The sequence below is a fragment of the Coniophora puteana genome, assembly GCF_000271625.1.
Source record: "Coniophora puteana RWD-64-598 SS2 unplaced genomic scaffold CONPUscaffold_5, whole genome shotgun sequence".
Lineage (NCBI taxonomy): Eukaryota > Fungi > Basidiomycota > Agaricomycetes > Boletales > Coniophoraceae > Coniophora > Coniophora puteana.
The window spans coordinates 508,046-532,346 of record NW_006913057.1 but is presented as its reverse complement, the minus strand read 5'-3'; the positions used below and the strand labels follow the sequence as shown (position 1 = coordinate 532,346).

At 50.4% G+C, this 24,301-nt stretch overlaps 8 protein-coding genes across 8 annotated transcripts; 6 read left to right on the top strand and 2 right to left on the bottom strand.

Annotated features, from left to right (window-relative positions):
- Window positions 1-36: 36 nt before the first annotated feature.
- CONPUDRAFT_143487 (uncharacterized protein) lies at window positions 37-1,868 on the top strand (the record flags this gene model as incomplete). The annotated part of the gene is made up of 9 exons (XM_007769502.1): window positions 37-106; window positions 211-268; window positions 318-440; window positions 497-607; window positions 660-750; window positions 911-959; window positions 1,122-1,254; window positions 1,327-1,438; window positions 1,485-1,868. 9 exons carry the CDS (start codon window positions 37-39, stop codon window positions 1,866-1,868), a joined length of 1,131 nt encoding a protein of 376 aa, XP_007767692.1.
- Window positions 1,869-3,667: 1,799 nt separating this feature from the next.
- CONPUDRAFT_122316 (Metallo-dependent phosphatase) lies at window positions 3,668-6,158 on the top strand (the record flags this gene model as incomplete). The annotated part of the gene is made up of 13 exons (XM_007769501.1): window positions 3,668-3,883; window positions 3,948-4,100; window positions 4,149-4,191; window positions 4,241-4,261; window positions 4,312-4,352; window positions 4,404-4,522; window positions 4,573-4,716; window positions 4,774-4,783; window positions 4,834-5,140; window positions 5,205-5,366; window positions 5,424-5,555; window positions 5,609-5,738; window positions 5,789-6,158. The coding sequence occupies 13 exons, from the start codon at window positions 3,668-3,670 to the stop codon at window positions 6,156-6,158; spliced, it is 1,848 nt and encodes a 615-aa protein (XP_007767691.1).
- A 1,821-nt stretch (window positions 6,159-7,979) lies between these two features.
- Window positions 7,980-9,050, top strand: CONPUDRAFT_152717 (glycoside hydrolase family 61 protein; the record flags this gene model as incomplete). The annotated part of the gene is made up of 7 exons (XM_007769499.1): window positions 7,980-8,036; window positions 8,090-8,145; window positions 8,200-8,351; window positions 8,406-8,424; window positions 8,485-8,575; window positions 8,633-8,904; window positions 8,960-9,050. 7 exons carry the CDS (start codon window positions 7,980-7,982, stop codon window positions 9,048-9,050), a joined length of 738 nt encoding a protein of 245 aa, XP_007767689.1.
- A 1,199-nt stretch (window positions 9,051-10,249) lies between these two features.
- CONPUDRAFT_89426 (glycoside hydrolase family 61 protein) lies at window positions 10,250-11,328 on the top strand (the record flags this gene model as incomplete). Its single annotated transcript, XM_007769498.1, has 7 exons — window positions 10,250-10,306; window positions 10,360-10,415; window positions 10,475-10,626; window positions 10,685-10,715; window positions 10,765-10,855; window positions 10,909-11,180; window positions 11,238-11,328. 7 exons carry the CDS (start codon window positions 10,250-10,252, stop codon window positions 11,326-11,328), a joined length of 750 nt encoding a protein of 249 aa, XP_007767688.1.
- A 1,568-nt stretch (window positions 11,329-12,896) lies between these two features.
- CONPUDRAFT_72197 (uncharacterized protein) lies at window positions 12,897-14,459 on the top strand (the record flags this gene model as incomplete). Its single annotated transcript, XM_007769277.1, has 2 exons — window positions 12,897-13,015; window positions 13,130-14,459. 2 exons carry the CDS (start codon window positions 12,897-12,899, stop codon window positions 14,457-14,459), a joined length of 1,449 nt encoding a protein of 482 aa, XP_007767467.1.
- A 136-nt stretch (window positions 14,460-14,595) lies between these two features.
- On the bottom strand, window positions 14,596-16,145 carry CONPUDRAFT_72196 (uncharacterized protein; the record flags this gene model as incomplete). Its single annotated transcript, XM_007769276.1, has 4 exons — window positions 14,596-14,726; window positions 15,022-15,127; window positions 15,731-15,863; window positions 15,943-16,145. The coding sequence occupies 4 exons, from the start codon at window positions 16,143-16,145 to the stop codon at window positions 14,596-14,598; spliced, it is 573 nt and encodes a 190-aa protein (XP_007767466.1).
- A 1,936-nt stretch (window positions 16,146-18,081) lies between these two features.
- CONPUDRAFT_122315 (aspergillopepsin-2 precursor) lies at window positions 18,082-19,930 on the top strand (the record flags this gene model as incomplete). The annotated part of the gene is made up of 5 exons (XM_007769497.1): window positions 18,082-18,164; window positions 18,225-18,533; window positions 18,618-19,216; window positions 19,293-19,452; window positions 19,523-19,930. Exons 3-5 carry the CDS (start codon window positions 19,016-19,018, stop codon window positions 19,927-19,929), a joined length of 768 nt encoding a protein of 255 aa, XP_007767687.1. The 5' UTR covers window positions 18,082-18,164; window positions 18,225-18,533; window positions 18,618-19,015.
- A 777-nt stretch (window positions 19,931-20,707) lies between these two features.
- On the bottom strand, window positions 20,708-23,043 carry CONPUDRAFT_122310 (Metallo-dependent phosphatase; the record flags this gene model as incomplete). The annotated part of the gene is made up of 14 exons (XM_007769496.1): window positions 22,978-23,043; window positions 22,770-22,925; window positions 22,674-22,716; window positions 22,607-22,627; window positions 22,513-22,553; window positions 22,336-22,454; window positions 22,143-22,286; window positions 22,073-22,082; window positions 21,720-22,026; window positions 21,556-21,662; window positions 21,330-21,513; window positions 21,145-21,274; window positions 20,850-21,097; window positions 20,708-20,784 (listed from the first exon to the last, which is right to left on the bottom strand). Coding segments are annotated over exons 2-14 (1,551 nt in total), but the record flags the coding sequence as incomplete, so codon positions are not given.
- Between the last annotated feature and the right edge of the window lie 1,258 nt (window positions 23,044-24,301).

The window sequence follows — 24,301 nt, the reverse complement described above, 5'->3', positions numbered from 1 at the left end:
AACGTTCTCAAACTTCTTATGAACGTTGTTCTCAAGATGTCCAGGAGACTTGCAGTGATGCTCAGGAAACGCGCAAACGTCAACCCCAACATTTGGCTCATGAGACGTACGTTCACAGCCTGCAGAGCCGACTGACTTCTTCACATAAGACCAGTTACCTCGTCAAGGTTGCTGTTGCGCAGGACTTTCGGCTTACGAACACTTTACAAGGCTTCGACCGACATCCGTTTGTCATGTCTTATCCCAAGCTAGTTGCTTTAGACACCGAGTACGTGGTTCAGGCTGTCATAGACTGGTTGCTGACGCGACATTCATAGCTGGACCATATGGTGGGGATGGCTTGATATCAATAAGCTTGGAAAAGGACGCAATGCGTATAATCCTCTCGAGGACAACCTCGAGCAGGAGAATGGCTCAGAATGGATTCTCAGAGACAGAACGTTCGCATCTCGTTTACAATATATGTCCATGCAGCTTACTTATATTTTCTATGCAGAAACCATAAGGAGCGCATTGGCATGTACGGCAAAGTACCTGACATCATCTACGATATTTTGAAGAACGGTGCCAAACTGGCGATCGTCTCCCGTAACAAGAGCAAGCCTGCGTGTGTACTTTCCGGATATGCTTTTCCTCACCGTTGAAAGCGTGCCTTGTAGGTGTGATCGAGCTCTCTGGTGGTTCAAGGCAACAGACCGAAAGAAGCCCATCATTGATATGGTCGATTTCGACGAGGTCTACGATGGTGAGGTCTGTTTTTCCGTGACTGCGGACTGGATTTCATCGGCGAGTAGACGACAAGACCACACATTTTAGACGGATACAAGGGTGGACCGGGTTTGATTACTCGGACATGGTGAACGCCGTATACTACAAATCCCGAAGACTCTAAGTGCTTACATGTCTCCAGATTCTCTTTGATGACGAGGCGACGAATAACCTGGTTCGAGTAGTGGAAGGTATGAATTAACGTCGCTTGAGCCGTTCTAACCAGGCGACTAAACCAAAACAAGGCGTCACATTCCAGGTTTCTCGAGATCAAAAGGGCCTAACCTGGGAAAACTATCAAGAGGGGATTGACACTTGGCGTCGTCTACAGACCATCAGAAGCCCTTACTTAGGTCAAAGTCTGCAGAGCTACTCGGACCCGATGTTCATTGGATTCGCTGGCATGGACGAGCAGACGGTAAACTTATTAACACAGGGACACCATCGCGTCGACCTCACAGAATCCGCTCGGTGGGGCTACGCCATGTACGTCGCCGACGATGTTAAGATGTGAGGATCGTGTTCTCTGCTTCAACCATGTCTTCATCGATATTCTAGAGCAAAGTTTTTCGCGGAGTGGATCAAACAGGATGCGTTTGGACCCAACGCGAAGACGTACGTGTGCGAGCTCTGGGCCAGAGACAGGAACAAGTTTCTCGCAACTAACAAGGTACTTCGGCGCTTGAAGAACCCGTTCGATTCTGACTCCCGGGTAGATCTGGTTCCCTGAAGAGGGTAAATTCCTGAACAACGTTCACACCCAGACCGCGTTCCAAATCGGATGGGACCAGGAGAACCGCGACGCGCAGGCCGCGCGGTGGGGTTCTCCGACACCTTACATCCTATTTTCGCGTCACTGGAGGATGTCAGAGATGCCTCCTTCCATCGGTAGCGGAAGATGGAACGAGATGGTTATCTACACGCAGATCCAGGATGCGCTAATGTTGACCATCCCGCTTAGCGAGCAGCAGGTCATTGAGAAGATCCAGCTTGGAGGCAAGTTTGTGCCGTTTGAGCAGCAGCTCTCTGCATGGAACATCAAAGTACCCAACGAGACTTGGGCCGAGTTTAGAAAATACAGAGAGAATATTCGAGCCTGATACCTTAAATTACAATGGTCACTTTAATAAACGTATTCGATTGACTTGTGTACACTAATTAGCGACGATCTGGAAATACAAAGCCGCGAAGCTGGGTCTGAAGTATCGTAAACAGCAGAACAGAAAGACTCGTTTCCCGTACACGGATGGGAGCTCGTCACCGACAGTACTTGAGCCAAATTTGTGTAAAATCGGCATGCGTATCGACTTGATCTGAGGGTGTTTCCGCTCGATATTTAGGGCGCAAGCGTCAAGAACGTTTTCGCTATCGAGTCCGATCACTGTGATCCTCTTTATCGCACCGTATGTACATAATTATCTGCGAGATGTTCCCAATGTATATCCGCATTCAGGAGTCGAACCCCGTTTCGGGACTTCACCGAAGAATCAAGATCGTTCAACCAAGCTTTCAAGCATTCTGAGGAGAATGGGGTAAATTTCATACTCCGCCAGCTTGATTGAACTCCGCGGCGGTCCTCCCTGAACATGTCCTCACGTTTTTATCCGGATACTTGTTCTTTTGCGTCACGGCGCAATTGCAGCGTTTTCGATATCCCGTATCGTGCTTCGCAACCTGTGCTCTGATACAGGCGTCAATAACGTTCACATCGATCAGGCCAGAACTTTATCATCAACCTAGCTGTGTTTGCATCACTCATAAGGTTCAAATTGCCGCATGGGACAACGGGAACGACTCGGATGACTCTGTTCCTTGTCGAGCTCGTGAAAGGTTAACTATACCCGATTGCATGGCTACACTCCGATCACTTGTGCCTTACTGGCGCTTGAGTGCCGGGCCTTGGTGTCTAGTTGTCCGTCGGTAAGAACGTTTCGATTACGCCCAGAATCATCCCCGTTTCTGTTCTGAGCTCGATATTGTAGTTACGCCCTCGGACCGAACATACTCTTCCTGTGGAGAAGTGTGATAAAATCCAGCGGGTCGACGCACAGATAGTTTTGCTTGCAACCCTCAACCGCATCTTCACCGGCGTCCGCGACTAAACCCTTCGAACGAATAGACCTGCAAGATGTTCCCGAAACTCGTAGCCTTCGAGACAAGGTAAGTCCCTGCCTTCAATATCGAAGCATTCACTTATGAAGGGCTTAGCGGTGTGCTGTTTTCAGGTTCTCTCCGCGAAGAACTCTGGGGGAAAGGGCAGGGCGCGCCTAAGAAACTGGCAGATAACATCCAACGCATCGACAGCTGGCTTCTACGAGACCAAAGGTCAGCCCCTATGTATTATTATACTACGACATGCTGAGATAGCGTGTTCAGCAATGTCCAGAACACCGTTTCACTGTTCAAGGATATCCCGCGAGTCATAAACGACGTCTTGAAGAACGGTGCTTCTCTCGCAATCGTCTCAAAAACGGACAGCAAAGCTCTGTAGGTTTCATCGTCAAATTTGGCAGGAAAGAGTGTTCAAGGTTTGCGACATAGATGTGATAGGGCGCTGTATTACTTCCATGCTATAGATCCCAAAACGAGCCAAGCTGGCTCGATCATCCACATGGTCCGATACGACGAAGTGGTTGACGGTAGATTTCTCTTTTTTCGTAAGGAGTGCTTTTTGATTCATTGCTTATCACAGAGCCTAAGACGAAGCACTTTCAGCGCATACATGGTTGGAGTGGATTCGATTTCAAGGACATGGTGCGTGGTGAACTTGCTCTTACATCTAGTTCTGACACACCGAATGATCCATTTCAGGTCTACTTTGACAGGGCAGCAGAGTGTGACGTGTCGAATCAGGGTACTTGAGATTTATATGGCATCTGAGCTTGGAAGCTAATGGTCAATGCAAGGAGTATTCGTCCGCGCCGTCGATAGAGGCGGCCTGACGTGGGAGCAATATTCTCAGAGTATCGAGGCTTGGCGCACAAAGGGATCCGACACTGATTCTCGACCAAAACCGGAGACGAATCCCAGCCAAGCCTCTACAGGCGCTTCAAATAACGTGTTGAAGATCGCTCACTTCAATGACGTGTACCAGGTTTCTAACCAAAAGCTCAAAGTAGGACATTGTTTCATTCGAGTTCACTGTATGTGATTCTAATTTGGGACAGATAAACGGCAAGGAGCAGAACGTCGACGTGATGAAGTTCGCTACGATGCTCTCTGATGTCAGGAAAAAGTGGGCGGCGGATGGCATCAAGGAGGGGTTGACGATCTTCTCTGGAGATACGTTTTCACCGTCATTCCAGAGCGCCGTCACCAGGGGAAGACATATGGTAAGATGAGTTCTGAGGTTATGCAAGGTTTATTGACGCTTCCAACAGGCATCCGTCATGAATGCACTGGACGTCGAAATCAGCGTCGCAGGTCACTTTTTTTCATCATAAATTCACGCATATGCTCACTATCAATCCAGGAAACCATGAGTTTGACTTCGGTACGTGTTTGCTATAACTGAACATAGGTGCGCTGCTGACTCGTGCTTAGGGTATCGTCGACTCTCTGAGCTTATTGAAGCGACAAACTTTGTCAGTCTTCTTCGCTTTCTAACGTATTTCGAAGTAAATAACCTTGAATAGCCTTGGCTCCTCAGCAATATCATCGATACGAACACTGGCTCAGTTCCGGAACCTATGAAGTCGTTCCACGTGTTGGAGAAGTCCGGAGTACGCATAGGATTCATAGGTCTCGTGGAGAAGTAAGTGGCTTCACATTACGGACTTCTCCTATTGACTGGAGCGGCGAAAGGGCGTGGATCGCAACTATTACGGGCTGGCCAGACAACTTTGAATGGAAGGACACGACCGAAGTTGGACTGGAGCTCTCCAAAGTGCTTCGTGACCCCGCGGGGCCTCACAAATGTGACATGGTCTTCGCCCTGACGCATGCTCGGTGAGTGATTACCGGTTTCAGTGTGCTTCGTCAGCTTAAAGCGTTATCGTGCACTAGTATTCCAAATGTAAGACCTGCTGTTTCGTAACGACGTGCACTCTGCTGACATCACACCAGGATATCAAAATGGCTGAAGAACTCTTCGCGCTTTCTCCTAAAGCGCAGGCCGGTACTGATATCATCTCACAGCATGGAGTGGATATTTTGCTTGGAGGACACGATCATATCTACTGGATCTCAAAGGGTTTGCGATCGTGGGATGGCTACGACGTCAACGAAACGAACCTCGACGCACAGACCGACAAAGGCGACACGCTCATCATCAAAAGCGGGACGGACTTCCAAGACTTAAGCGAGGTGACGTTGACGCTCAAGGATACCCCGCCTGGAAGCGTCAGGAGAAAGGTTATTGAGTCGATCAAGGGTGAGCTCACTTCGTTGTACAGGGATTGTCCCAATTGCTCATGACCCTGATAACTTCATGTTAGGCGTGAGACACGTCACCACCGGCGACCTAGCCGTTGATCCCCACATGAAGAATATCATCGATGGAGAGCTCGCTGAGCTCAACGCAGCTATGGCAGACCCTATCCTGATTAGTGAAGTGGAGCTCGATGCACGCTCTCTGACTGTTCGCACTGGGGAGGCTCGTGCATATTCCCTCTATCTTCTTCATAATCCAGGTATTAAAGTCATTTCACAGTCAGCTGTTGGAAACTGGATCGCGGATTGCCTCAGGCCCGCGTATAACGACGTTCTCGAAAAGTCCGGGTATCCACCAGTAGACGGTGTCATTGTTTGTACGGGGGATATTCGAGGAGACGCCACATACTCTAAAGGTGAGCTGATCATGCTCGTGCATTAATTCATGGGGTAACTCTGCCTAATCAAGGACCAATCACCCTCGGCGACCTCATGCAAATGCTGCCCTTCACCGATCCAACAGTCGTTGCCGAGATGACCGGAGATGCTCTATGGACAGCGATGGAATCTGGACTCTCTAAATGGCCCGTTCAGGAAGGGTGAGTCAAGCTTCGTTGCCCTCTGACCGTCACAACATAACCTTTTGTAGTCGTTTTCCTGCAATATCCGGTTTCCGAGTGGAGTGGAAGTCATCGAATGAGTCCGGAAACCGCGTTCAGGGGATCTGGCTTCAGGAAGAATCTAAGGAAGTTGGTCCCGACGGAAAGCTCAAGCTCGTCGACAAGGAAGAGATTCGGCGTACCTCCGATCGCAAGTATCTCATATCCGTGGGGGAGTACATGGCACAGGGCGGAGACGGCTATGATGTCCTCAAGGATCAGAAGCTCATTATCGATGGTGAGAATGGCCAATCAAAAAGCACATTGATTAGGAAGTTCTTGCTCGGTAAGCGAAGATCGGTTACAACAAACGCAGCGACTTACCACTGGCACATACGTTTTCAGGGGCTCATTTCGTGAACAAGGTATCGCATGATCCAGGAGCGAAACCAAAGGACCTCCTTCCTGAGACATTCAGTTTCGTCTCCGAAGCTAGGGCGTCGTTGAAGCTTCCGAAGCTCGAGGTGCCTACCATCAAACTCCCGAAGATGCCCAAGATACCAGACGTTCCTAAGCTACCGGACTTGCCCAAGGTAGACGTTCCGAAGATACCAAACATGCCTAAGATGCCCAAGTTCGGCAGCTTTTCAAAGAGCTCATCGCCACTCACAAGTCCTGGACAGTCGTCCCCTTTCCAGAAAGTCTCGTCCCCATTCTCCAGCTCAAGTCTCTCTTCGTCTCTTTCCGGCCTCTCCTCGCCGCTCCCCAGCCCGAGTAGCTTCGTTCCTGAAGCAGGTCGCCGTTCCGCGCAGAATCTCACGCGCCACATCTCCGACAGCGCCGAGTCGGGCCGACGCGCTGCGCAGGACCTTAGTCGTCAGGTCTCGGACACCGCCGAATCGAGTCGTCTGGCAGCACAAAACCTCGCGCAGAACGTGTCCGACAGGGTTGACGCGGTTCACAGCTCGGTGACTGACCTTGCAGATGCGGCCCTCCAGACTGTCATTGCTTCGTTCAAGTGGGTTGCATCGACGGCGTTATACAAGTTTGCGCTCAAAGTCGCGGAGCACGAAGATATGGGTCTGGTGGACGGTTACGAGCGAAGGCGGAGGGGTGTCACGATTGAGGGGACATTCTCCATTCGGGTAAAGCGTTCGAAGGTCGAGGGATCGGATGCTGAGGCAGAGACGAAGGAAGAAGTCACGGTGGAGAACGACCTTCCGGTGATCTCTCCTGTCATTGATGGTAGACTCAAAGATTTGGATGGCAAAGCGTAATTTGTCTGTCTGTATCTTTATGGGCTCTTGAACGTGGCACGTAGTTGCAATGTAGTCGGTACTGCTAGCTACAAATTCAGCAAACGCAGCGATGAACCGTGTCCCGAGCCAGCTTATGGCGTGATTCCTCTCTCCTCTGTCTCTCCTTGAGGCTGGCTTGGTGATAATGCAATTCTTGCGAATGTCTTTGACGAATGGCACACAGACATCCCGAATCGACATAAACTGAAAAACTGGTGTGCTTCTCCACAAGAGCGACTCACCGAAGACTAAGGGCACTAACAAGCGTCACGTAAGTAGCAGCAGTGTAGGACTACAGTGTCGGGATCTCGCTGTGTCAGTAATACAGTACCTTCGTAAATCGAGATGACGCGGACGGTTCTTCGTTTACACCCACGATACTCCTCCGCGGCCCGCTGGAATCCATTTCTGCGACCCACGTGAGGCCCAAGGCATGCTGTTCCTAGCGCTTTCATCACAAAAGCTAGCGCTTCTCCCGAGATTATTCTACTGCGATCCTTTCTGGTCTTTGTCGGAAAATCTCTTATCATGAGATGTGACGCGTCTGGTCTGTGAACAAGCCCGAAGATTTGAAGTTTGTCCGGATCTCATACCGCTATGTGCAGGGGTGTTCTAAGTAGTTAACATTGCCAAGCACGGGGTTAATAAACACAATTATCTCCCTCAAATAAGCTGCCAACTGTCGGATAGCTTATAGGCAATCTCTTAACGGAAATTCCCACCGTACTCATTGCATGACCCGTTCCTGGTCGCTCTCCGTCTCCCGAGAATTCCTCAATACAAACATTGCCCGAACGTCCTCCTTGTCACCGCAGGTAAACCGATATTTATCCAGGAGGTGAAAACAAACTCCCATGGCGACTTCTGAAAATACATAAACGTTCACGCTGTCGCCGTGTCAACTCCAGGTTGAGTCAGTTGTACTCGATCACACTCGAACATCATGATGGTTTTCTCTGCCCCTTTCGCCGCCTTGGTCGCTTTGACTTACGCTTCGCTGGTATTCGCTGCAGCTCTGGATATTTTTGAGCATACTAATGATAGTCTTCATAGGTTCTCGCGCATGGCGGTGTGCGTAGCTATAGCATCGCTGGTACATACTACAACGGGTGAGATACCATTTCTTTCTATCTGGACGCATCCAAAAAATTAACTTCGGTCAGATTCGAGGCATACGAAACTCCAGTTGGGCAGTCAAGCATTGAGCGCGAATGGGACACGTACGATCCTATCGAGGACCCGACCAACGCGAAGATGTCTTGCAACATTGATGGCGCCAACCTCGGGGCTGGCCAGCTGTATGCTACAGCGGCAGGTAAATTTAGCCTCGGATATACTGTTTGAGGATATGACTTACATTCATTATCAGCTGGTTCTGAGGTTACCGCGTATTGACTGTGAGTTGATGTATCTCAGGTTGATTCCAGTAGGTTCTAACGGCGAACCAGTGACTGGCCTCACACTATTGGTCCTCTTATGGTATACATGGCCAATTGCAACGGAAACTGTACCAGCGCCGATACTTCGACATTGGAATGGGTGAGTTACAGTGACATTCGCCTAACATTATATAATTCCAACTACTAGAAAACTTAGTTCAAGATTGACGAAGCTGGACTCATTTCCGGGGACCAGCCGTCCGGGACATGGGGAATGGGCGAAATGGTAACCGATAACAGCTCCTGGACGAGTAACATCCCTTCGTCGCTTTCTCCTGGCTACTACTTCATTCGTCATGAGCTCCTGGCAATCCACGTACCCTACGATCCGCAGTTCTATATGGAATGCGCGCAGCTCATTGTCACCGGTTCAGGCTCTGCGACGCCATCGTCGGAATATCTAGTCAAGTTCCCCGGCGCTTACTCCTGGTAAGCATCGCTTCTGTTGTCGCGATACATATCTCTTACGTCAAAAATAATGCAGGACTGACCCTGGAGTCAACATCAGCGTCTCAAACAACCCTGGCGTTGATAACTACACTATTCCCGGACCTCCCGTTTGGCCCGGAAACTAATGACGAAACTGAGCGCCGCTCTCTTTGAGCATCATAGTCGGTTGTGTGCTGTTGTATTATTCTCTCTATTATCTCATGCCTTCAACGAACATGTTGTAACATCCGCCGTGAGGTTGTAAGAATGTTGTTTGACGCCGATCGTCAGAAGTGCGCTCACGAGACTTTTCCCCAAGAACCTTTCTATCTTGCATTACCATTTCATACATAAAGCAGCCGTAAATCACCAGTTCGCGAGTAATACATCCAAGATGTCCAATAGTGGAACGAATTCACCGGTCGTGTAGCAGAATGCTATGCCGCGAAGATGACAGCTGCTAGACCCAAGGGTAGCCCACCAAGCTTAATTAAGGCATGTTGTGTTTATGCAGTAGTTGAACATACGGTACCCATTTGGCATGTCATGAGCCAAACCATCAAATTGCAATCAACCTCCATGTATATGAGCCCGCTCTTGCGTAGTAAAGATTGACTTCTGCACTGTGGCGTTGAGGCGACAGAGGCATTCGTGCCGACGTCGGCATCTCCCATACGTTCCCACGCAGAAAAATAGAGAAGCCCGTCCGAGCGCACATCCTCCTCCTCCGGGTCCCAGTCGCACGCGCTAGCTTCGGAAGTAAGTAGCTGCCTTGTGCTGGACACAGCCAGAGGAATGCCTCCCCGAGAGTGCGTGCGATCGCTGTCTTGAAGATTCAAAGGTAACCAACGTACGGCCAGACGTTCGATGACCTGAACATAGTGGGTTTCAACCATGCAGATCTCTCTTTTTCCGACGAACAAGCGCCGTGGGAACATATCTCTAGGAGGAGCTCTGGTACCGCAAGGTCCCATGTTCCTAAGACGTCTGAAATGAATGGTATCGTGAGTCTTCTATTCCGTCAAATGCCTCAGCGTGCCTGCTTCATTGATTTGACATGTGCCAGTTAGTAGCAAGTGACTTTGCCGCGGATCATTGTACACTCGTGATATGTTCCTGGCCGTCTTTTGTCATATGCGCGTATAGCCTCTTGGTGGTCCCCATAAGAACACTGACCGAAGGTTCTCCATCGTCGCACTTGGTGACCCGACATTTAGCCCATGGATTTTCCTTGAAACTCATGTCGCTGAGGACAATAATAGCTCTTTGCTTTGCTCAAAGGCATATAAGCGTTCCGCGTTCAGTTTGTTAAAGGGCGGAACTGACCTCTCAAACTTTGTACACCATGTTCAAGATCTCTGCCGCTTTCGCTACTCTGGCCGCGCTGACCCAGGTTTCCTTGGTTCGTAATCCTCCCTTTGATACTTTGACGTCAACGAATAGAACTCTTGGCAGGTGACAGCGCACGGCGGTGTGCTCAGCTATAATATAGCCGGGACTACCTACAACGGGCATGTCGTATCTAACGTCTGCTCGAGTTTATCCGCTCACTGGGCGATCCTCACGATAGATTCGTCCCGTACAATACCCCCGTCGGGCAGTCCAGTATTCAGCGTGAATGGGACACCTATGATCCCATCCAAGATCCCACCGACTCGTACATGTCTTGCAATACAAATGGCGCCAACCTTGGTTCTGACCAGTTGTATGCTACTGCTGCATGTAAGCTTTACGCGTAAAGTACCTTTGAACACCGCTCAGTACCTTTGTTTATCCACAGCTGGTTCCACGGTCATCGCCTACTGGAACAAGTACGCACACTTCCAGAGCATTGACCATTATGTTGACCGTTGTCACTAGCCCATGGCCCCACACCATCGGGCCAATTATGGTTTATATGGCGAACTGCAACGGTGACTGCACCGACGCCACTACTTCGGACCTGGAATGGGTAAGCTCGTGTCTACACCAACGCAGCCATATCTCTAACTGCGTCTACACTAGTTCAAGATCGAAGAGGCTGGTCTCATCTCTGGCGATCAGCCCACTGGTGTGTGGGGTATGGGTGAGATGGTGAACGACAACAGCTCTTGGACGACCAGTATCCCCTCGTCCCTTGCAGCCGGCGACTATTTCATCCGCCACGAGCTGCTCGCGATCCACCAATCAAACGTGCCTCAGTTCTACATGGAGTGTGCGCAGCTCAAGATCACTGGCAGCGGCACAGCCAGCCCTTCTTCGGAATACCTCGTCAAGTTCCCCGGCGCTTACTCCATGTGCGTATCTCTCGTTGTGGTTGACCGAATCGTTTTCGATAAGATGTTTTGATGAAGGAGTGACCCCGGTGTCGACATCAACATCTATGGCAATTCCGGTGTTACCAACTACACTATCCCCGGACCTGCTGTCTGGACTGGAAACTAAGCGATGGACACCATATCATTCTCTTTGGGGTTCTTTCGGGATTAGCTTTAGGAATATGTATAGTGGGTTTCATGAGAACTTGACGATTTTGGATGGTAGTCTATGATGTATACGACATGCTGCCGATAAGCGGGAAGATGACAGTGGTATAAGCTGGTGTGAGTAGTGCAAAGTAGAGAGAGAACGAGTGGTAGAGAAGACCGTGACCGAAATCGAGTTCGAGGGAGTAAAATAGGATTGAGTTCCACACATAGTAGCTACGACGTTGAGGAGTATTGTCACGTTTCCCAAGCCAGCTACAAGGAGAAGAAGGGTCGGGAGAATATAAGCAAAATGAGCGTGTGGCACACATAAGCGGTAGCGTCATACAGGGCTAGGATCAAAGTAACAGCACGAGAACAGAAGGAAGCTAAAGCAAAGGGACGCGGTCTTGCTGCGGGAAAGGGTCGAAAACCAAAGCACAAGGGTCGAAGCGCCAGAGGCGGAGCGTTCGGAAAGCGAGGGAGAGCATCTATCAGGAACGTGTATAAGCGATCAGATAGGGCTGATAGGGTCGAAGCGGGGCAGTACCACTACAGGCAAATGCGATAGTTCTGGGCCCGAAAATAAGGAGGAAAATACACTGGAAAGTAAATATTTCCCTCCATATTTCCCTTTGACCAACAGAGGCCGAAAAAGATTTATGTTCCGGTGAATTTTCAGGCGACCAAAAGAAGCTTTTCTTCCATTTATATCAATTTAGCGCTGGCGGAGATTTAATTGCCGCTTCAACCTGCCTTGTTTGGCCTCTTGGCGCACCAGAAAATGATAAATTTCCGCGGGCTTATTCCTCGCCTGAAAATCTGTAGGAAGATGTTTACTTTCCAGGTCATTTTCCTGCTTATTCTCGGGTACAGAATTAGCTCATTTGCCTGTAGTGTACGTATGTCGAAGCAAGACGTGTTCTGGCGAGAAACAATGAAGGCACACTACAGGCAAATACGCTAATTCTGTGCCCGAGAATAAGCAGGAAAATGACCTGGAAAGTAAACATCTTCCTACAGATTTTCAGGCGAGGAATAAGCACGCGGAAATTTATCATTTTCTGGTGCGCCAAGAGGCCAAACAAGGCAGGTTGAAGCAGAGATTGAATCTCCGCCAGCGCTTAACATCCATAAATGGAAGGAAAGCTTGTTTTTGTCGCCTGAAAATTCACCGGAACATGAAGCTTTTTCGGCCTCTATTGGTCAAAGAGAAATATGGAGGAAAATATTTACTTTCCAGTGCATTTTCCTCCTTATTTTCGGATCCAGAATTATCGCATTTGCCTGTAGTGGCAGTACTGTCTGGGCACGCACACTGCGTCCCTTACAGATGTTTACGTGAGAATTAATGCTGTGTAGTTCTGTGTCGATTATTAGCCAAATCTTCCTCGTGGACCATCAATCAAGTGGCCCTTACTTGGCTCACAAATGCATTCATGGACAATAGGTTTACGACCCTGATTTCCTGTCGGGTTCGGTTAGTGCGTCTATTTAAATGCTCGCACAGCGTTTTCTAGACTGTCACTCGACCTTTGCTCTACCTTCATGCCCAACGACTCATCCCAAAGCATCGAGCTTCCCCGGAGCTTCCTTCTGGATGTCTTCCGTCTCCACCTCTCCCTCATTCACGTTGGAAATTCCGAGATGATGACTCCCCCGCCTGAGTAGGAGGTCTGGTCACTGGTACATGTCTGCCGTCACTGGCGAACCGTCGCAACAACTTGTCCATCTCTCTGGAAGGCTGTATCCCTTTCTTGGTCATCGGGTCTAATCTCCAGTGTCGTCCGGTGGTCGCAAGACGAGGCCCTCATTGTCCACTGCGCTCAGTGGCCTGTTCCACCGCCGAATGATCCCAAGCTCGTACCGTTGCTCCAGAGCGCCCGCTGCGCTGTGGTGAACGTGCTGCGCACGGACGACGTCAGATCTCATGATGCGGCCTTTTGGCTTACCCTTCTTTCATTCCTGCCTCCCCCCGTTGCGATACGCGTCTTTTCGTACGCTCCAAAATCCCTCAGTGTACAGATCCCCCTTCCTCTTGTGGTCGATGCGGTGCCATGCTTGGTGACGACTTTGAGCATCATCTCCAGGAAGCCTCTCACTGGTGTGACACTTGGTGACCTCGTCGCTCAGCTGCCCCAGACATTGAAGGTATTAAGCCTAGTGAACTCGGTTACCATCCCCGCGGATGTTGTCGTAGGTCTTGGACACGGCCGGATTCCTATCCGCGAAAGTAGCCCGAGTGTTGAGAAGATCTATATCGAAGACGATATTAGCACGATCAATGCCTTTTTCAACCTCATCGACGTTCCTTTCAACACCCGCCTTCATGCTCGCCGCTACCCCTGCTCTACGTACACGAGCGCGCCGGAGGGCCCCGGCTCCCTGCTTTCGATGGTGTGCAGTACCGCAAATGGACGCTGGCAATCCCATCCTTTCGCTATTTCCTCTTCTCAGGCCGAGTTGTCCCTCCGACAGCTACGAACTGCCGAAGGGTATGGGCTGGTAGTCTCCTGGGGACGGCGCTCGTCATCCTCAACGGGAGGGAAAACAGAACTTCAGTTTTTGATTGAAGACAGCTCGTACGCCTCTGAGGCCTCCGCGTTCAGCGCACTTATCGCTTGTACGGGTGTCCTTCCTTATGACGATTTTCCTGTCGTTCATGTCGATGGGTTTGACACGCGCTCAGCTCGCGTGCAGCGCCGTTTTTGGTCGCTCTTCACCTCAAGAAGTCGGATGGTCCGCCTCAGTGTTCGTGGCTGTAACTCCCAGGGGTCCATCGCGGCACTCGAACGTGGGTTACAAGATGATGTCAATTCTCCATTGAACTCGCTTGTTGCGGACCGAGCAAATCCGCGGAGCTGTCCCCAGCCTGACAGCCGGTTGTCCGCTCTGTTTTCGCGCGTTTGGGACCGGCCTTCTCTCCCTATAGCCATGTATCCTTCAGCACAGGTGTACGCGAACTACTTCGCGCCTTTGCTAGACGAGCTTTGTATTGATGAAGCTATCACTTCCGACATCCATGACGGGGAGAGTGAGCTGAGAGCAGCACTTTGCTTGAGAGAAAGACATCGCATGCTCGTACATACTCTTAAACAGATAGTAGACTAATATCTAGTTTCGTTTTCCTTCCTTAAAATGTCGTATCGTGAATACACTGATTTACTAGAAACCAGTTCGATCTCACTACGTTTTACCGCGAATCGCTCAAGTCGCGAGTAGGCGGGTTAGTTGCGGCTACTCGCGGCTAGTCGGACCGGCTCGAGGCTTGTACTGGCTTGTAACCACACGCGGTATTCTTTGCTTCGATCAACGCGACCACTACGTTGTATTCGAACGTTGTACTACAATCAACCTGACCGCCTCGCTCCTTGTCGACTATCATTGACTAATTGTTAGCAGCTCACACTCTCTCCTCGAATACCGCGTGCGAGTACGTGACTCGACTAGGCTCGACTATCCTGGGTAAGTGCCATATTGACCACATCCTCTATCCGAGTCCCCCTGTGACGGACCAACTGGGGAGGACTGCGGGTTGCCTTTGCAACTAGGTAAGCCCGGTTCAGCCCTTAGCTCTCTCCTTCTTAAGAATTTTTTGCTAAGTGTCTCGCACCGCCCCCAGCCTCCCGTGCGCGGCGCTCTCGTCCTCCCGCGCTCTTGTCCTATCGCGCACCTTCAACCTTCTCCCACCTTCGTCCTCTCGCGATCTCGTACTCCCGCAGTGCGCACCCTTTCGCATACAATGTACAACCGTACACGGACCACCCGGGGCACAATATCTGTCGACGCGAGGTAAATAGATGTCACAAAACCTATTTGAGAATTGGAATGCTGGCCGAACCAGCGCGCCCAAACGATGGGGCAGCCTTGTTATGGTGAGTCCCAGCTTATTATCGCTCCCATCGCCTCTTTCTTCCTCCTGCCTCAACGTCAGCCCTCACACCATCCGCTCAAGACATGCCGCTCCATAGCACGTTCATCCAGGGGAATAGCATCATGCTGAACATGGCAGACGATTCGCGATCTCCCGTTAGTGCTCATAATGGCGACTTCATCTTTCAGCATCACCTGTTCATGGGGTCGTACTGGGGCAACCTGGTAGGGGATATGCCTTTGTATGAGTGGTGCTGACCTTTTCTCCCAGCACATTATTGTGAAGCAATATAAAGCAGAGGCCGAGATCGAGCTCGAGCACGCCGCTCTCACGCAGAGGGCATACCAGGGCGAGTCCATTGCGAGGTGAGCTTTGACCTTATCATTTTAGTACAGGTTGACGCATACTAGGCCACGACCCGGTGTACCAGAAGGAGCCGGGCCCATCGACATGTTGTCTATGGGTCGCTCCTGAGCGTGGGCGTCGCTGGTCGCAGTCTCCGACGTACGTGTCTGCGTACGTTGGCGATGGCGAGGAGGCGATTGAGATCGCTCCCTGTCTGAGCACGAGGTCGAGTGAGGGCGACGTCTGGACCTGGACGGCCAGCACGAGCCATCACGCGAGCCTCTATTCGGGCTACGCTGCGCATCGCGGCCCCGTGGGGATTCCCTTCACAAAGGTGAGTGGTCGGGTTCTCTGAGCGAGTGTATGAGCACTTACTGTTGCACATACGGGTTAGGCTCGGGGTGATAGCGGGTCCGACGATGGCTATCGTCGTGTCGGTGCCTGACATTGTTGTCGACGAGCGCAGGATCGATGACAGTCATGCCAAGGTGCGCATACCACTGGACCTGCTGCTGGTATGGCTGCCGGTCCCATGACTCCTTTGTGATGGGGAGACCAGGAGGGAATGGGAGACTCATGGTGGGTTGATCTGCGAGCGCAAGGGCGTGTAGGGGTGGGCAGGAAGGCAGCTGGGCAGGAAGGTGGGAGGAGCGGTAGGGAACGGTGGGATCTGGGCGCGCTCCCATGCTTTCATCTATTCGAGGTCGCTCTAGGTGATGTAATTGAGTCCAGTCGAATCGCAAGTAGCCATTCCAATCGAGCTGCCGAGCATTCCGGGCCGTCTATTCGAACGTGTAATGGGTGATGTAATAAATTCCATTTGCATCATTAATAGCTTTGGTATTCTAACGGTTGCCTGAACGCTCGAGCCAAGGGTCTACTGGACCACCTAGTTGAGCTCGACTAGCCCAAGAACTTGCATGTGCATATCTACTAGGGTAGTCGAGGACTTGAATAGATTGATTTGCTTGCTCACGACCATTCCCCAAGTTATGTCAAGTTACATCTATTTAAGGCCGGACTCGTCTACTAGTTGCAAATTCGACTGTATACAATCAAGCCATCCAGTTAAGGCTTGACTATAGGTGCGTGCGACCTAGTGTCTTGAGTTTCACAATGCAAGACAGTTACGATTAGCCAGAAGCTACGCCTCGAGTGCTTGTAGAGCGGAATTGCTAAGAGTACGTAGAAGCATACTCGTACATACTCTTAGCAACCCTGCACCGCTCTAGTACGATTAGTATAAGGACAGGCATCGCAGACTGACAGCTACTTGATGGTACATTCATACCTAGATTGAAAACCTCTGTCGGGCCACAAGATATTATGGTTCATCCCATTCGTGCATCTTTAGCATTGCCTTTCGTGTGGAGTAAGCACGATAAGAACGCTCGCCAGAAGCTCTTTGCAACACTAGCTCTACGTATCGCCGCGCTAGCAATGTCGATGAGGGCGAGTTGATTCAGGAGTAGCGTCGACGGGTAGGCAGGATCAAAGCTCGCTGCATCTGCGAATGGTGGAAGAAGGTAACTAAGGATACCGCGTCGGGCAGATGAAGGCAGCGACAGGAGTTACTAAAATTTAGGGTAGGTTGAGGTAAGATGTAAATTGATAACACGAGCGCGCGAATTGATTACCAAACGCATTCATTTTGCTGACTCGCTCCTCGTCAAGAGCATCGTGAAGGGCAGTTCTGCTGATTTGACCTTGGATGTCCGTACACCTCGTCAAACTCAGGTCCAGTACCATCATGATCTTACCTTCGTTTCTGCTTTAGAGTCAAGCTGCATAACTCGCGTTCACTGAACAGACTCCAGAGGCCTGCAGTGCGCCTTGTCCTGCCTTGCCCGCGGAATATTCGGCTCCGAAAACGCCGACGAGAAAACAGCGCCAAACACGACATGGCGACAGCGTGGTCTCCAGGAACACTTTGCGTTGTACCCCTTGCACGAGACGCAGGCACAAATTTCTCATTCGTTCGCCCCCTTCGTCGTCGGACGTAACCTCCTTATCTCTTTGGTCAAGCTTGGCCGTCGACAATGCCGAGTGCAAGCCGATCGCCTTGAGCAGATCTGGCCTGGGATTCTCTCTGAGCTGTTGCCAAGCTCTTTCCCGTTTGCTCGCCAAGATTCATCGTAAGTCGTGCATGTTCTCATGTTGCAGATAAATACGATCCCAAGGTCTCATTTGGACTCGTTCAGACATGCATCGCGACTGGAGAAGCCGCAGAAAATGCTCTGGGGCCCATATAACGCATTCATGCAGGATTTCAACACAATTCATCCCCGCAATCTCGTGCTGTGAGCTGGCATACAGGTACGTACCTGACCGCACGACTACTTCCCCTGAGTTCTACGGCGTTGTCAATCTTTGGACTCGACTGATAGAAACATGAACCCCAGTGCTGTCGTCCAGGCCATCCAACACCTCGCGTCGTACATCTGGGTCTGCTGGATGACTATGAGCCTGTGGACCTCAGTTATACTTGCGGGCATAGTGGTGATCCCCTCGGAGGGTTTCTACTGTATGCTCGTCCGTTCTCGCAAAGACATGTTCAAGGCTCTCTGAGCCTGGGATTGGTTGGTGTACGGCCCAACGTAAGTGTAAATCATATCTTATTTTGGTCTAGCTCGCTAATCTTTCCGCGGCTTCCCCAGAACGTCCCGGCCTCCATCACCCTGCCTCGCCGGCATCGTGCTCTCGGCCGTGTCTCGTACCTGAGCGCATGGACAGATCCTATATTCCTGTACAACTCTTCATCCTTCCCAATCCTTCACGGTTCTTCAGTCCTTCGCGCTCGCTCGCCTACTTATCTTCATGTTGTGCTCCTACTTGCATCTTCGACGTCATCACCCTTGTGAGCACGTCGTCAACGCTCCGTTCGCGGAATGGAATTTCTTTTGGGGGCGAAGGCTGGAAAGGATACGGATGGTCTCGCATTTTCTTCGGTCCCGCTGGCTTGCAAGGTGCGCGTGATAATCCCTCATGTTGATATTCGTTGCTCAGCATTGCTCCTTTTCTCCATTCTCCAACGTGTTACGCCGCACAAGATCACAACTTTCATGCTCTTTGTCTCATCAATCAACACAACTCGGCAGTAGAGACCATCATGCGACGGCACCTGACGGCACGGCAGTTGCAACGCGTGGGCGAACGTCAGGTAGCGCGCGTTTCTTATCAGGTTTCGCGCGTCAATTATAACCTTCGTCTCGCCATCCCCAGTGCCAGCGTGGCGAGTCGCCTTCGAGCTGGTGCTACCCGGTGCAACACCTTCGATGGATGACATGGAAGCACATTTCATCGCTTGATGGCGCTACCGAGTGACGCAGCCGCACTGTGCACCGGAAGGCTGTTAGTGTATAAAAGCGCATCAGAGTCGTCGTTGAAATAACAGACTCCCAGTTTTCGCATCCTCCCCTGCTCGTCTTCTCCTCTGCTCTCTTCAGCCATGTTCAAGGTCGCCCTCCTCACCAACCTCCTCCTCGCTGCCGCAGCTCTCGCTGTCCCCACCTCGTCCGAGCGCCACGCCGCCCGCGTCGCTCGCCGCCAGGGCAAGCCCATCATCCGCATCGAGGGTGCAGAGGACGCCAAGATCTCCCATGTCCAGTACTCCAACAACTGGGCTGGTGCCGTCTACTCTGAGGCTGCTGTACGTTCTCCTGTATCCTTGACTTCTTGAAACTTTGGATGCTGACGAAGCCGTCCGTGAATGCAATCGTTAACAGGGCACTTACAGCGCCGTGACTGGTACCTTCACCGTCCCCACCCCCTCCGGCTCGGGCTCCGCCTCTGCTTGGGTCGGCATCGACGGTGACTCGTGCGGAAACGCCATTCTCCAGACCGGTATCGACTTCAACATCAACAATGGCCAGGTCTCCTACGATGGTACGCACCTCCTCCCCTTTTTACTAGCCCTTCACACTCTTCTAACCTCCGATCGTGTCTTCCTTCACAGCCTGGTACGAGTGGTACCCCGACTACGCCTACGACTTCTCGGGCATCAGCGTCAACGCCGGCGACCAGATCAAGCTGACCGTGACCGCATACAGCACGACGTCGGGCATCGCTGTGATCGAGAACCTGAGTAACGGGCAGCAGGTGCAGCAGCAGCTAACGTCGAGCAGCGCGCTGTGCGAGCAGGACGCGGAGTGGATCGTTGAGGACTTCGAGTCCGGCGGCTCGCTCGTGCAGCTCGCCAACTGGGGCACCGTCACCTTCACCGACGCGTCTGCCACCACGTCCTCCGGCAGCCAGGGCCCCGGAAGCGCCGGCGAGATCGACCTCGTCAACAGCAGCGGCCAGACTGTGTCCTCGGTCCAGATTTCTGACTCGAGCGTCACTGTTACCTATACCGGCAACTAAGATGCTGGCCTTGGGAGGCCTTTTGGACTTGGGTTTTGGGGTTTAAGGGCATAACGTGTTGTAAAAGCTTTCTGTACAATAACGTTACATTGTTGTATGGTTATCATTTGGGATTATGCATGGATTGTTTGGTTTATAGCAAACGTGAAACGAGGGTCCTCTGATACTTATTGCATAGCAGTCAGTGATGATAAAAGTACAGTCGAGTATGATTGTAGTCAAATTATAGTACATTGAAATTGTAAGGCAGTAACTAAGCCTTTCCTTTGGCCTTTCCTTCGTCTAAGTTCTTCAGACGACCGTCAATGGCGGGAGATATCTTTGGAAGATCGTTCTCAACTGCTACTTCCTTCTCTGTCATCTCGACATGCCTATCTCCTGCCGCATCATCGCTTCTCGTCGATGTAATCCCAAGGATATCGCTCGTGATGTCAGCTCGAGTCAAAACAACTGAAATGGAGCCCTGGATCGTAATCCCCCTTTGCCTCCTATCATATGTGTCCACCAGACTCATGTCTTCATGCTCGGCTACTGTCAAAGCGAACTTCAGCACCGCGGGAGAAGTTGTCCACTTGCATTCAACCACGCTTTCGTGGATGAATGTGACCAGCTCTGGGTCAAGCTGTTCCGGTCCTCCGCCTTGTCGGATGAAAACTCCCCCGTCTGACAGAGGAGAAGTAATGTGCGAGAAGGGCGAGCGTGCCGCTGCTACTGCCGCCGTCACCGTCGCCACAGGATCAAGAGACGGGAGATTCAGCGCGATGCGAGCCTGAGAAACGAAGCGGAAGGTCTCTGGGAGGAGGTTCGCGGGCTTGATTTCAGGATTGTGCGAAACCTTGTTGACGTAATGTGCACCTAGACATCATGATAATTAACCCTCTCAGATTCCGAGAATTGGACGTCGAAAAGGGTGCCCATACCCGACAAAAACTGTTGTATCAATGCACTCTTCATCTTGGCATTTTCGTCGTTGATAACGACCTTCTGATCCTTCAAAATGCTGTATCCGTCTCCTCCCTCCGCCATATAACCGCCGACGGCAACGGTGTACATACGATCGTGATTTGGATGAACCTCTTCTGAACCAAGTAAAATCTGCTCCACACGATGACCTGCCTTGTTCGAAGATCTCCATGTAACCCGGAATCCAGAGATAGCAGGGAAACGTCTAATCGGCTTAGTTTCTAGGTGCAAATTCGGAGCGAACAAACACACCCTTCCGTCTCTGGCCATTTCGAGAGTCCAGAGTCGATCGCCTTCCAAACAGCTTCTCCGTCCATTTCCAGAACAACCATCGGATCCGTAAATGGAACCATATCCATGAGGTTTTCTAGTGTGAGCGGACCTGCAAGAAGAACACATTGGCGCGAACAATAGAATGTAAGCCTGAAGGTTCATACCTTCGGAGAAGTCACCCGCTCGGATATCTCCTGTACAGATTATCACCCCATCCACAGGGCTGTGGTTATTTTTACGGAGCACACCATCATATACTGGCTTAAGGCAGTCTGCAACCCAATTGGCGAGAGCGGACTGTGATCGAAATATCAGTTTCAACGGCAACTCGACGACCCAGATCAATACCTCGTCTGTACGGGAGACTCTTGGGATCTTGAACTCGGTTACGCAGATTGGGTAAGGCAGCGTCTCATTGATCTTTGCTACCTCTGAATGAATGAGGTTCTTCATCGGTTCGTTGTCTTTCAGTTCCCAGGTAGTAACATGGCGAGTGCCTGAGAACATGTCAAAATATGAGCCTCGGAACACGCCTCCAGAGGAATGTTTATCACCATGAATAGACTCAATGATCTTACGTCTTACACAAGCGTTTCCGGTATCCTTTAGCACAAGCGAAATGTCGCTCAAGTCCTGGAAGTCAGTGCCGCTCTTAATCACCAAGACATCACCACGATCATCTTCGGCACCCAGTAGCTCAGTGCTGAGGTCGTAGCCGTCCCAAGAAGAGACGCCTTTAGAAATCCAGTAGTCGTGATCGTGTCCTCCAAGAATTAGATCCACACCATGCCTAGTGACAATGTCATCCGTCGCTTGTGCCTTCGGAGACAAAGCGAAGAGGTCTCTAGCCAGCGCGATATCCTGAGTAAAGTTAGTCAGAAATCCTGCGTTAAAATAGCGACCTCACATTTGTGTAACTTATTCAGAAACTCTGATAGTAAGCAGCCCATGGTGACGGCAATGGAAGGAGCACTTACCGAGAATGAGTCAGCGCAATCAGGAGATCGCATTTGTGTGGTCCGGCAGGGTCTCGCAATGACTCGGAAAGCTTCAAACCCACTTCTTTCATTTCCATCCATTCGAATGACTTGGGCCAACCGGTGATGGTCTCGAGCCACTGCCTTCATGTTTGTTAGAAAGTACGCAAAAACTAGGTGTAATATTGAGTACTTCTCTACAAGGCCTATGAAACCTATGCGAACTCCGGCGTGTTCCACAACATGAAACTCTTTCATTGGTTTAGGAACGGCATTGGTCGTGGTATCGACAACGTTGCTTAAAAGCCAGGGCTGCGCGTACATATTAGCAACAGTGTTCAGCTGAGATACGATCCACAGAGAAGCTCACAAAACTGGCCATTTCGACTAGTTCAGCCAGTCGGGGATATCCTGCGATTGTTTTAGCTGTATCGAGAAACCGTTAATCACAGCCGAGATGGTACCAAAGTCAAATTCGTGATTTCCTACAACTCATGAGAGACAGTGGGAAACTGATGAAAAGGGACTTACCTACTACGCCAACATCGACGTTCAGCGCGTTCATCACTGATGTCTAGTTTATGTTAGTGAGATGACCGTTAACTTGAGGCGCATAACGGAACCTACCATATGTTTTCCACGTGTTATCGAGCTATGGGGAGACGGGGAAAACACATCCCCGGAGAACAAAGTTAGACCTTCTCCGTGTCCGTTATCTTTCCACGTCTGTCGGACATTGTCCAACATAGTTGCAAACTTGGCGACGTTGATTTTTTTCTGGGGCTTCTGTAGGTGAGACTAGATGTCCCTAAGACGACCAACTAGAAATACGTACATTGTTAGGCTGGGGTTGGTCAGATACTTTGTAGACATCATTGAAGTGCGCAATTTTGATTTCTGTTTTCCTGACTTCCACTATTTTTACATCACCGCTCGCCTTTCGCCATTCTGCAATCCCTTCGATATACTGCTTCCACGTAAGTCCTCCGATGCCCGTAACAATCAGAGGCACCCCTGTTATAATAAAAGGTCAAAATACTCCGAACTTACTGAAATATAGGCTGCAACGTACCTTTCTGTACCAGACCCTCGTCACTCTCTTTGTTGAAGTACACCTGAACTCAATCAGACACTGGCTCAAAGACAGAGGTTAGACGTACCATTTCCTCGTAGTCGCATTTCTTCCAACCGCGAATCTTATCAAAGGCTTTTGTTTTGGGATCTGCGCTTATGTCAATACCCGGCGTTGACATCGGATACATTCATCATCCTTACCGTGCTTTACCTCGTCATAATCGACCATGTGAATGATCGATCGACTTTCCTCAGTTGCTGGATCGACAGCGTGAAAGTAATATAAGGCTCTGTCGCATCTGAAGTAATACTAATCAGTGAGCGTCAGTTTCGTCTCAGAGGCGCCCCGTACAATTCTTTGCTATCAGCGCTCGAGACAATAGCCAAGGATGCCCCATTTTTCTTGACATCGTGGATTATCTTAGGGATATCGTCATAGAGCTTTATCGTGTTCTGGTGATTACTGCGTAATTATCGCTTAGCTTGATAAAATCCTCGACATATGGGCTGATCACCTTTTATCTCGTAGCAGATGAGCATCAACACGCTCTATGTTATTGGCAAGCTTCGCGCTCGCTTTGGGACCTTTTCCCCAAATATCGTCGCGAAGATTTCCCGAGAATAGCACACCACTAGAGTACATTAGTAGGAAACGTTATTCCAAGAACACTGTTCTGTTCACCTAGTTTCAAACGCGATCACTTTTGGAAACATGACAGTAAATGGATTGAGTACAAGAGGAATCTGTGGAGTTGATTAACTATAACGTCTGGAGCCGTCGGGATTATATTGGCGAGCGCGGTAAAACATGCGCGGAATGAACCCTGATATACGAAAGGGCATTCCCTCGATGATCTGTACCAGAGCGTCTGATCAAGATCACGATCGAATCAAAATAGATCAGTTCATAAAACTCTAATGCTGTAAAGTTTCATTTGTTGACGTGTGACCTTCAAAACGGAAAGAAGGCTTGATTGAGCGCCTGAATAACGTGTGAGCGCCGACGGCGAATGATTAATGAGGAACTGACCCTCCTATCGGCTTCCCTTATCTTTACAAGGTGCGATAACCCCACTGAACCTCAA